The sequence below is a fragment of the Bos mutus genome, chromosome 1 (assembly GCF_027580195.1).
Source record: "Bos mutus isolate GX-2022 chromosome 1, NWIPB_WYAK_1.1, whole genome shotgun sequence".
NCBI lineage: Eukaryota > Metazoa > Chordata > Mammalia > Artiodactyla > Bovidae > Bos > Bos mutus.
Window position 1 is genome coordinate 21,863,523 of NC_091617.1, and position 12,716 is coordinate 21,876,238.

The window sequence follows — 12,716 nt, forward strand, 5'->3', positions numbered from 1 at the left end:
GTTCATAAATGTTACCAGTAGATATCTCATTTGATTATGGATGAAACCTACTATCCTATAGGTTTATCATTTTTAGTTTATCAGTTTAAACAGAAGTTTAAACAGAAGTAGACATCTCATTTGATTATGGATGAAATCTATTATCTTATAGGTTTATCATTTTTAGTTTATAAGTTTAAACAGAAGTTATGTCAGTGAAGAAGCATGTGTAGCCGAAGTATCATATAACACAAGTTTGGTTTCAGGATTTAATTTTTACCATTGTTGTTGTTGTTTAGTTGCTAAGTTGTGACTGACTATTTTGTGACTCCATAGACTATAGCCCACCAGGCTCCTCTGTCCATGGGGTTTCCCAGGCAAAAATACTGGAGTGGGTTGCCGTTTTCTTCTCCAACCATTACTGCAGTATTATTGTGTGTTATTCACAGATTATGAACTCTTGCACTTGGTCATTCTGTGCATAAAGAGCTAAACAACTGCTCTCTGTGTGGAATTTGGCTTACTTTAGAGCCACGGTGAGAAATGTCCTGAGATCTACAGTGGGAACTGGTCAAGAACCACATCTTCAAAGGCCACAAAAAACTAGAGTAGTTTAATCAAAGGGACAGGAATGTGAGAAGTTAGGAAAGGAAAGGGACATGATAAATCTTTAATGTCACCTGTTTGCACAGGTATCTTTGGCATTGAGTAGGAATGTTAGGGGTGAGAGTTTAGAAGGGAGTTATGTGTACACTAATAATTAAATATGGTAGCACTGTGTGTGTAATTTGTCAAAGTACTGAAATTAAACATTTTTGCTACTTTATTACTTTAGAAAAATTTCTTCTATATCTCATGTAAAAGGCATACTATATTTAAGCTTCCAAAGGTACCGTTTATTAAGTTGCCTGAGATAAAACTGCATTGTAGTCAGCACTGTGATATTCATAAAGTACACAGCATTAGGTAGAATTTAATCTTTAAATTTTTTTTCTAATTTACTTGAACTTGGCTTAATACATCTAACTGCTTGATTTTTAACACTTAAGGACTTGAATTTATTAAATGCGACCACCAGAGAGCAGTTTACTTATTCATGGCAGCTTTGGAAACGAGATGCAATTTTATTTCATTTTCTTGTCGTTCATACAAAGATTATAAGACTGGTCTATGTGCGGATTGTGCTGACTTTAAGGGAAAATCATGTCCCAAACTAGGTAAGAGAGATTGTTATGATTACTCTAATTCTTTGCGGAAAGTGAACAACATAATTGTGTTATTATTTTCTGCTGCAAGCTTTCATGTTTACTTGTTAATATACTAACACTTTTGGGAAAAGTCTTCTGTGGGACAGGGAAAATAATTCATTTCCTAGTAAATGTTTTTAAGGTTCTTAGTGAGAGGAACTTGGTCAACCTCTTTTCCATGCTGCATGTAGTATATGCATGTGGAGGCCTCTTGATGATCCTTGTTCTTAATACACAGAAGGATCTATCATCCATCTATATTTCCACTAAAGAAAGAAACTTATTCATTTTTAGTGATATTAAGGGTTTTCTTTGCTGTTAGTTTGTATTTTTAAGGGAAGTCTTAAGAAGTGAAGAGGTATGAGCCATGGTTAGCTTTGCATTTATTATTAGCAAGTAGATATGAATCACACATGGTTTATACTTTCTAAATCAATAAACTTGGTAAGAACAGTTAAATATTGCAACTTTTGATTAACTGAAATCTGACGGTGGGAAATTATAGAGAAAAAAGAATCCACATAAAAATAGAATTTTAAAGCTGGAAATGAATCTCAGAGGCTGCTTGTTCAGTGTTTGCCAAAGACAATACCAGACCCCAAGTATGTCATGAGCATGTAGACATCTAATCGTATCATGACAGGTCTACTAGAAATGTTTCCAAAGCCAAGTAGCTTCAATTAAATGGGTAGCAATGACAAAGTCTGAATTAAACAGCCTCCTGTGATTTTCTTTCATAGGCGGTATATACTAACATATGTAGAGAATCACTAGAAGAGGCAAGCAATCTGCAGGCTTTGCTAGACTTATTTCCTCATAGACCCCTCTGTCTAGAATATATTTTAGTTTATATAATATATCTTAGTGGGATTGGTTTTCTTCAGCCCTCATGTTGGGGATTGCTTTTCTGGTTCTGTTGCTTTTCCAAAGTCAATTGTGACCCAGTGTGAACATGTGGATTGCTTAAGGGCACAAGTGAAAACTAGAGTTAAATCTCTGAATTTTCAATTTAATATTCTGTCTACTGCATTCAGATTTCAAATTTGGAGGTAACAAAGTAGAAATAGACACATACATGAAGTAGGAAGCATCTTAGATATGTGTGTGTATATTACATATTCTATATGTACAAAAAGGTTTATATCTGAAATATATATTATACATACAGTATATAGTATTGTGTATATATATATATATAGCAGAGATTATATATTTATTTCATATATAATAGAGGTGATATTATACTATATACCTTGTGTGTATAATGTGCACATATACATGCTGTATCAGCATGAATATGTATATAAGAGAATTGGAGGCTGTGCTCATGGAGTTAAATTTTATGTTCAAGTTTTATCTAATTAGTTTATTTTGCTGAATTCAGTAAAAGGAGTTTCAAGTAAAATTACCAATTTATAAATAAAGACTTTGGCAAATGGACTTTAACCATATGGAGTATGCAACGATCTGATATGATTTCCACAGTGTAGATTTATTTGTGAATCTTCAATGGAAGAGTTGTTATAGTTGAAATAAATAGGATGTGAAATTATTTGAAAAGTGATTTTAAGTTATAAAAATCCATAAATTGTAATTATTATTATAGTACATCAATCCTTTAGTTCTTTTCAGTAATTAGGTATTTTTGTATGCTATTTGATGCAAGTTCAATGACTAATATTCTATTTCTCAAATCTCAGGTTATCAAACTGAGCTATGGAAAGATATTTTAAAAGAAAGGATAGAAAACACAACTCTCAGGACGACTGTATTTTTGGATACTGTTGGAACAAATCCATTCTGTAGTAAGTTAATATTTGTTAACAAATGAACTAATTATTAGTTTTATATACTAATTCAATTTTTATCCAAAATTCAAATTTCATTATGTGCTTTCAAGGAACTTTAAAATTTGCTAGAGGGTCAGTTGTACAAATTCAAATAAAATGAGCATATGCTTTGGGTAATATTCTTCCAAAAAACAATTGATGTCTTTTGTTTTCCCCCTCAATTTCCATGATTATTCTCCCATGTTTAGTGTTATGTCAGCATATAACAACTCACAGAGTTTAAGACATCTATCTACACTATTAGCACCCCTTTGGAAACAAGCTAAATTATATAAATACAAAATGCGCAAGTAAATAATAATCTTGCCAATTTATTTAGAGTTAAACAAGAAGAGAAAATTTGGAGAACAGGAGAAAATCTCAGAAACTTATTAACGAATTAGATTTATGAGGAAGTATTAAAAAAAGTAAAATTATTCTGTTTAGTGATCAGGAGCTTAAAGTGGTTTAAATAAAGCAAATCCTATTATATGAAAATATTATGAAATACATTTCCATAAGTTTGCCATTGATTCTGGTTCCTGAGGAATACATATTTGAAATAGACCCAATAAGATATTTTTGGTCAGTTAGTGTAGATATTTTGCAGTCAAAGTTGTTACCAATTTTTAAGATATTCTTTAAATGTTTGTGAGGTGTCCTGTCATTCAGAATTGTTCAGTCGCTAAGTCGTGTCTGACTCTGCAACCCCATGGGCTGCAGCATACCAGGCTTCCCTGTCCTTCACTATATCCTGGAGTTTGCTCAAACTCATGTGCATTGAATCAGTGATGCCATCCAACTATCTCATCCTTTGTCGCCCCTTTCTCCTCCTACCCTTGATCTTTCCCAGCATCAGGATTTTTTCCAATGAGTTGGCTCTTCCCATCAGGTGGCCAAAGTACTGAAGCTTCATCTTCATCATCAGTCCTTCTATGAATATTTAGGGTTGCTCTTTGTTAGGATTGACTGGTTTGATATCCTTGCTATCCAAGGGCCGCTCAAGAGTCTTCTCCAACACTAGAGTTCAAAAGTATCAGTTCTTCAGTGACCAGCCTTCTTTATGGTGCAGCTTTCTCATCCAGACATGACTACTGGGAAAACCATAGCTTTGACTATGTGGAGCTTTGTCATCAAAGTGGTCTTTGCTTTTTGATACATTGTTAGGTTTGTCATAGCTTTTCTTCCAAAGAGCAAGTGTCTTTTAATTTTGTAGCTGCAGTTACTGTCAACAGTGATTTTGGAGCCCAAGAATATAAAATCTGCCACTATTTCCACTTTTCCCCCATTTATATGCCATAAAGTGATGGGACCAAATGCCATGATCTTAGTTTTTCTGAATGATGAAATTTAGGACAGCTTTTTCACTTTCCTTTTCCGCCCTCCTCAAGAGGCTCTTTCAGAATTCAGAATTGGGCTCATCCATTTTTTCATTAAAATTTTTATTGAATTAAATTTAGATTCACATGCAGATGTAAGAACCAATGCAGAGGGATCCAGTGTGCACTTTATTCAGTGGTAAAATTTTGTAACACTATAGAATAAATATAATATCACTCAGTTCAGTCACTCAGTCGTGTCCGAATATTACACGATATTGCTACAATCAATCCATCTTATTTATATTTCCTCACTGGTGTGTGTGTGTGTCTAGTTCTCTATAACTTAATCATCATATATAGAGCTCTGTATCTATCACCCCAGTGAATATATTGAACTGTTCCATCACTATCAGACCTCTTGGGTGGCACTTTTATAGCTATATATATTAATACCACCTTCATATCCTGCTGTTTCTAATTCTTAACATCCATTAATATATTCCTAAAAATTTGTAATTTTGAAAAATTTTATATAAAGGGAATTATTCACTATGTTTGGAGAAGGCAATGGCAACCCACTTCAGTACTGTTGCCTGGAAAATCCCATGGACGGAGGAGCCTGGTAGGCTGCAGTCCATGGGGTCGCGAAGAGTCGGACACAACTGAGTGACTTTACTTTCACTTTTCACTTCACGCATTGGAGAAGGAAACGGCAACCCACTCCAGTGTTCTTGCTTGGAGAATCCCAGGGACGGGGGAGCCTGGTGGGCTGCCGTCTATGGGGTTGCACAGAGTCGGACACGACTGAAGTGACTTAGCAGCAGCAGCAGCAGCATGTATCAATAATTCATTCGTTTTATTGCTGAATAGTATTCCATGGTATGTATGCACTAAAGTTTGTTTAATCATTCATATGTTGTAGAACATTAGGGATGTTTTTAGATTGGGCTGTTATATTAAAGCTGCTTTGGATATTTGTATACATGTTTTCATGTGAACTTATCATTTCTCTGGTATAAAGTCTCAGGAATATAAATACAGAATCAGAAGTTAATTTCACATTTAGCCTTATAAGAAATTGAGAAATTTTTAGCGTGGCTGACCATCTTATATTACCCACAGCAAAGTATGAGTGATCTAATGAGTGATTTCTTACTAGCATTTGGTGTTGGTCATTATTTTTTTTAAAAAATTATCCTTCCTGATAGTATATAATGATATCTTGTTAAGGTTTTAATTTTTGTCACCCTAATGGCTTATGAGTTTGCATATCTTCTCTGTATGGTGAACTGTGTGTTTGTGTCTTTTGCTCATTTTCCAATTGGATTTTTTAAACTATTGGCTTTTGAGGGTTCTTCATATATTTTTATTGGTAGTCCTTCTTTCCTTGTTGAAGATTTGGTCTGCAAATATTTTTTCCTAGTTTGAAACTTGAGTCTTTTCGTCTTCCTCACAAGGGCTTTCACAAGGGCAAAAGGGTTTACTTTTGATGAAGTCTAATTTATCGCTTTTTCTTTTCAAGGAACATTCTTTTGATATCTAAGAACTCTTTGATGAGCCCTCAGTCCTGAAGATTTCCATTCAAATTTTTTTCTAACAGTTTTATAATTATATGTGTTCCTTTAAACATACACAATCTTGTTTCAAATTTATATTGAAAAGCACATATCTTAGAATATCTAAAATAATTATTACAAAGAATAAAGAAGAAACAATCACTTTGACCTCCTTCTGCATTGCAACTTTTTTTCTGATTCTCTTCTTCCGTCCTCCTCTTTCACCTTTACGGCTTTGTGATTACAATCTTTGGAACTGTATTATGCCCACGTGAGTAATTCAAGACAACCTCTCTCTTCTAAGGGCAGCTTATTAGCAACCTTAATTACATTTGAATTCTTAATTATTCTTTGCCATTTCAGGTAACATATTCACAAGTTCCGGAGATTAGGACATGGACATATTTGGGGAGGTCTGCTACAGTTAAATATACACATGTGAGTTTTCACAGTCTACTGGTATCAGTATTTACCACTTCAAGTGAAATGTGAGAACTTCACTTCCATTTAGGTTACTTTACGTTCTCCACTTTTTAATATTACTGTCTCAAATATCAGATTATGTGATAATTTTATTTCAATTATCAAATATGATTTATCAATTCACAAGGGTAAGGATAATTTATTGTGAAAGTGTTAGTCACTCAGTTCTCTGTGACCCCATGGTCTGTAGCCTGCCAGGCTCCTCTGTTCATGGAATTCTCCAGGCAAGAATAAGTGGGCTGCCATTCCCTTCTTCAGGGGATCTTCCCAATCCAGGGATCGAACCCAGGCCTCCCTCATTGCACGCAGATTCTTTACCGTCTGAGCCAACAGGGAAGCCCACTTTATTGTGTGTAGCCATATTTTTTTCTTTTCCCATTTCCCCTTTTTATTCTGCTGCTGCTGCATCGCTTCAGTCGTGTCCAACTCTGTGCAACCCCATAGACGGCAGCCACCAGGCTCTCCCATCCCTGGGATTTTCCAGGCAAGAACACTGGAGTGGGTTGCCATTTCCTTCTCCAATGCAGGAAAGTGAAAAGTGAAAGTGAAGTTGACCAGTCGTATCCAACTTTTAGCGACCCCATGGACTGCAGCCCACCAGACTCCTCCATCCATGGGATTTTCCAGGCAAGAGTACTGGAGTGGGGTGCCACTGTCTTCTCCATTTTATTTCTGAATACTCCAGAATTATTTACTTCATCAATTCCTCTGTGTTCCTTCTTACAACATGTAAGAATGAGTCTGCTAAAGAGAAATTCTTTGTTTTCTTTGAAAATGTCTCTATTCCTCCGTTATTCTCAAAGTATAGTTTTTCTGTGTATAAGAAATAGAGTTGAGTTCTTTCTTTTCGCACTTAAAAAGTGTTGTTATCACTTACTTCCTTTTGGCCTCTGTGGTTTCAGATTCATTGTAACTCAATTGGTTGTTCTCCTGTAGCTAACACATCATTTCTCTTTGGCCGCTTTCAGGATATTTTTCTTTTAGTGTTCTGAAGCTCGATTATAATTTTTTTTTGCTATAGTCTGACAGGTCCCTGGGGTTCTGTCCATTTTTTTTCTGTCTGTTTTTTCTCTGTTTTCAGATTGAGTGGCAGATTGATCTGTCATCCAGTTCACTGGTTTCTGTCCTCTATTATTTCCACTCTACTACTGAGACTATCCCATAAGTTCTGTGTCCATTATGGTAGTTGTCATTTATGTAAGGTCTACTTTATTTCCTTTTATAGTGTCTATTTCTTGGCTGAGACTTTTCTACTTCTTCATCTTTTTTCAACAGCCTCTGACTCTGAAGCATTTTTATGATGGTTCCTTTAAAATCCTTGTCGGATTTTCCCAGCATCTAATTCATCTCAGTGCTGGCATTAGTTGATTGTCTTTTCTCACCAGAGTTGTGATTTTCTTTGTTCTTGGTATAACAGATAATTTTCAGTCACATCTTGGACATTTTCTCTATGTGACAATTCAAATGCTGTTTAAATCTTTTATTTTAGCAGGAGTTATATTGTTTAGGTTTTAGCTTTATGTATTCTGAAGCTGTGAGTTTTAGCTATATAGTTTCAGGATTTTCATATTTTCCTGGTGACTTGCTTTTTTTTTTGCTTCATAATTAGAAATGCATCATTTTTTGCCTCACAGACATTTATCAGATTCTGACACAACAACAATTTATTTCATAGAGCCTTTAAATCTTGTGCCTTTTTTTCTATCTTTAATATTATATTCTGTATTATTTTCACTTATTTAACAATGAATAATTATTATGAATATTATCATTAATCAGATGCTCACTTATATTTACCAGTTTCAGTTTTCTACATTTTAACTTGTCCTTTTTTCCCTCCTCATCTCCTTCCTTTTGGACTTAATCTTTATCTTGCTAAAATAGATCCTTAATAACTTTTCACTAAGTAATGTCTCTCAGTTTGTTTCCCTGAAAATATCCTTATCGTTTTCTTACTCTGGAGTGCAATTTTACTCCAGAATAGAATTCTACACTGAGAGTCATTTTCATTGAGTACTTAAAAGATATTAATTCTCTTGTTTTAATATAAATTTATATTTTCATTTATTAGTAATCTAATGGAGATAATCTATAGTTTTATTCTTGTTAAACTTATATATGTATATATGCATTTATTTATTAATCTGTTAATTTAAATAATCTATTGTTTTCTTCTGGTTAAACATATATGTGTATATATATTTATTTATTCATCTAATAATTTAGTCATGATTTATTGTTATCATTTTCTAGTCTCAATGTTCAATCCAAGTCTCTATTAAAGTTAAATTAAAAATGTTTGTTATTTCAAAATAAATATTCATGCCACATTTTATCATAGAAAACTGTCGTCACTCTGCTCTTCAAAATTCTCCCTTCAGAACAAGGTGGATTTTGTTTTTTCCAGAATTTATGTACCATAACCCTGGAGGATATTTCATGTAAATTTATGGAGGTCCTTAACCAATAGGGACTTGTAAATTTAAATTCTGTGTTACCTGGAGTTTATTTTAGTCTCAGGGAATTTTTTTTTTTTTTTCCACTTAAGACTAATACACAACCACTAGGAAGAATTTTCCAAGTTTCTCTTTCAATGACAAAGCAGAGCGCTAAGGTCCCTGACTCTGTGCAGGGTTTTTCATTTTGGCTCCATCACTCAGTGCTGCATGGAAGTTGACACTTCAGTCTCTGTCTGCATGCTACAACCAGTTCTCATGTCCTTTAGAGACCCAGGGCTTCAGTTCTTAAGACTTGCCTTTAATTTCTCTTCATTGCTGCCTCCTAGTATTTGGTCTTTCTTCATCTGTGCTTGGTTATATACCTAATTTATGAATTTTAACCCAGAATTTCTATGTAGTTATACCAGGAGTCAGGGTAATTATGTAACATCTCAATATATCATACTTCCAGAAATCATCTGAGCAATATGAGCACCCACTTTTTTGGGTGAGGGGACGAAGATATTTTATCTAATGCTGGGTAGTCACTGCAAAGTAAAAAGTGTTCCTTTATGTCTTTTGTGCTATCAATTGATAAGGGCCAGTTACTTTGAGGTGTCCTAAGGATCTAAGTACTCTTAGCTGTTTAACAGAAACATTTAACAGCTAACATGCTCAATTTTTCTACATGTGTATCTCAGAATAAAAGTTCATCTATTCCACATTCTGTTTCTATACATTGTCTTCCAAGAGTTTTGCATAATACTTGGGAATATTCACAGAGAGTAGGAAATTTCTGTGTAGCCCAGGCAATAATGGGTAAAGGGATGAGTTCAGTATCTTTTCCTCTGAAAGTTATATCAATTTTTGTAATGACATTTTGAAAAAGAGATACTATGATCTCACTCTATATAGGATTGTCTAATTTTATTGTCTGGCTTCCCTGGTGGCTCAGTGGTAAAGAATCCATCTGTCAGTGCAGGAGATGAGGGTTCCATCCCTGGCTTGGGAAGATTCCCTGGAGAATGAAATGGCAACCCACTCCAGTCTTCTTGCTTGGAAAATCCCATGGACAGAGGAGCCTGGCAGGCCATGGTCCATGGAGTCACAAAAGAACTGGACATGACTTAGTGACTAAATAACTGTCATTCCTAAATAGCCAGTGAAATTGGGAATTATATTTGTCAAGCAAATATAGGTAGGACTATTAATCATATAATTAAGGAACCTTATAATATTTACCTTAGATGTACTGATGGAGAAAAATTAATTAACCTAAATTCTGCTATTTTTTGGTTTTGAGACCAGTTAGTATTTACTAATTATTTGACCAACTTTTCAGCATACTCATGACTGACTGGCAAGCTTTCATTTTTTCAAGACTAGTGAAAATTTAACAAAAGGGAAAATCTATTACCTGTGTACCAAATGAGTGCCTCTCAATATTATTTGCAGATATAGTATGTGCCTAGATTACATAAATATATATTTACATGCATATTTGCACCAAAATAAAGTTTAAAAATAACATGAATTGCATTCCACATTTTTGTTTTGTAGCCTATTATTTTGTTCTCAGTATAATTGTTCTGGATAAAAATATGAAGGATGGCTATGTTACATTTAAATTATTAAACCAACTTGGAATCGTTGAAGAGCCAAGGCTCTATGAGTAAGTATAATTTAGTGTCTCTTTCTTTCGTAAGATATATTTTCTCAAGCATCCACTTTTCAAGATAATCCAAACAGTATAAATTTTCTATGCAGTGAGTCTTAAATTGTTAAATATTAAATGGATCTCTGATTGTCATATAACTAAATAATTTGTTGATGTTATACATCTAGCTACTGCAAGAGTTAAAAGAAAAAAACTTTCCACCTAATTTTGAGCACTCCTAGGATTTGTTATAATAACTGTTGATATTATTCCATAATATTGATTTGGCCAAAAAAGTTCTTCCACATTTTTCTGTAACATCTTGTGGAAAAACCCAAATGAACTTTTTTGACCAACCCAATAGTTTATTACTTTAAACTGCTTAAAATTGTGTATAAATGTATATACCCATGCACACATATATTTGTGATTCATTACTTATTCTTATCAGACACATGCTTTGTTAGCTTTTAAATTTACTTATTCAAGTGTTATTTAGCACAACCAAATGTATTCAGGTGTTTCACTAAATAATGGGGATCCAAACTAAAATAGCAATGTTACCATTCTCGAGGAGGTCACAGAGTACTGGAGGAGACTAATGCATAATTACACGTTTGAGTAATAAGTCTTAGAGAAACAAAACACTCATGAACTATGGGACTCCAGAAAGAGAAGAAAGGAAATGTTCAAAAGGATGGTATTATCATCAGGGAATGGATGAGGGTGCTTTCAAAGGCATGGAGATAGAAAGTGGCTGAGTTCAGTAATAGCACACAGACTGTGGTCCTAGAGCAGTTGTTTCAAGCTTGTTCAGAAGGCAAACAAATTATGAGTCTTGATTTCAAAGAATCATGTTCTGTGCAGAATACTATTTTAAATACTGATGCATTTTATTCAAATACCTGATGAGTACATTTTTCATGAAAAATGTAAAAATATGAAACCCATATACAAGGTAAATCTGTCCATCTAAGTCTGGCCGATGGCCTTCATGTTTTTCTATTAATAATTCTTTGCTAATGAATTTAGTCATGCTTTGGGATATTAACTGTTTTAGATGCCATGGGAGTGAGAGACTTCTAAGTGATCTTTTATTTCCCTTTTCAAAATTAAAATAGGACTATTTTCTTGCTGGAGAAAATGTGCTATACAGTAGAAAGTGAGAATAATCTATAATTACATCATGCAGGGATATTCCCATTTACGTTAGTTTATAACCATCCCTCTTTCTCCTTCTCCTCCTCCTCCTCCTATTTCTCCTTCCCTTCCACCCCCACCTCTTCCTCTTCCTCCTCTTTCTTTCTCTTATACATGCCCCTGTGCACGCATGTGTTATTTTTTCACTTAGCAAAATTAGGATATTTTTGCAAATGTGTTCTGCTTTCTGATGTTTATACTGAATGCTATAGCGTTTTGTGTTTTTTTTGTACTATGTCACTAAAAATCACTTACACATTGTAATATGATGCCAAATATATTGATATGCCAATATAGGATTTAAAACCGAGTGTCAATATTGTGTATTCAGGATAGAATGACTCCTCACATGATGAGTAATGGGGAGATTAGTGTGAAACAGGTGCAGTGGTGGCTATCATGATAATTTATATGAAAGATAATGGGGGCTTGCATCAAGTCAGTGGAAGTGGGATTTTAGGATTTAGAATAGATTTGTTTTTGTGATTAATTAAATGTGAAAGTGAAGGGAAAAGTGACTAGGAGTGACTTTGAGCTTTAAATTTGGTGCCTATTTGAATTATGGTGTTATTCACTGAGCTAGGAGATACAAAGAGAGGAACCAATTTAACCATTCAATAACATGTCTTGAACTGTACTAGAAATTAAGGACAAATTTAGGGAAAATTAGATTTCTGTTCCTTCATACTTTTAGTCTAGTGAGCAGATAGAGTTTACAAACACAGTAAGTTCCCTATGTACGGATGAGTTCTGAGAGTGTGTTCATAAGTCCAACAAAGTTAGCCTAAGTACCCAACTAACACAATTGGAATTGGCTACCTAGGACTGTACTGTAAGGTTTATAATACTTTTAACACAAATAATACATAAAACGCAAACAGACAAAAAAAATAAAGAAGACATTTTCAATCTTACAGTACGGTACTTTGAAAAGTACCGTAGTACCAGCTATGTCTCTGCTGCTTGTCCACTTGCTTTCGGACATCCTGCTTGAGATAGCGAAGC

General features: G+C 34.2%; 1 protein-coding gene across 1 annotated transcript in view; it reads left to right on the plus strand.

The window, feature by feature from the left end:
- The window catches only part of LIPI (lipase I), a 78,655-nt gene that overhangs the window by 45,678 nt on the left and 20,261 nt on the right, over positions 1–12,716 (plus strand). The window contains exons 6-8 of the mRNA XM_070367735.1: positions 1,029–1,196; positions 2,927–3,031; positions 10,415–10,526. Coding sequence (XP_070223836.1) covers positions 1,029–1,196; positions 2,927–3,031; positions 10,415–10,526 — 385 coding nt within the window. The remainder of the gene's footprint in view (positions 1–1,028; positions 1,197–2,926; positions 3,032–10,414; positions 10,527–12,716) is intronic.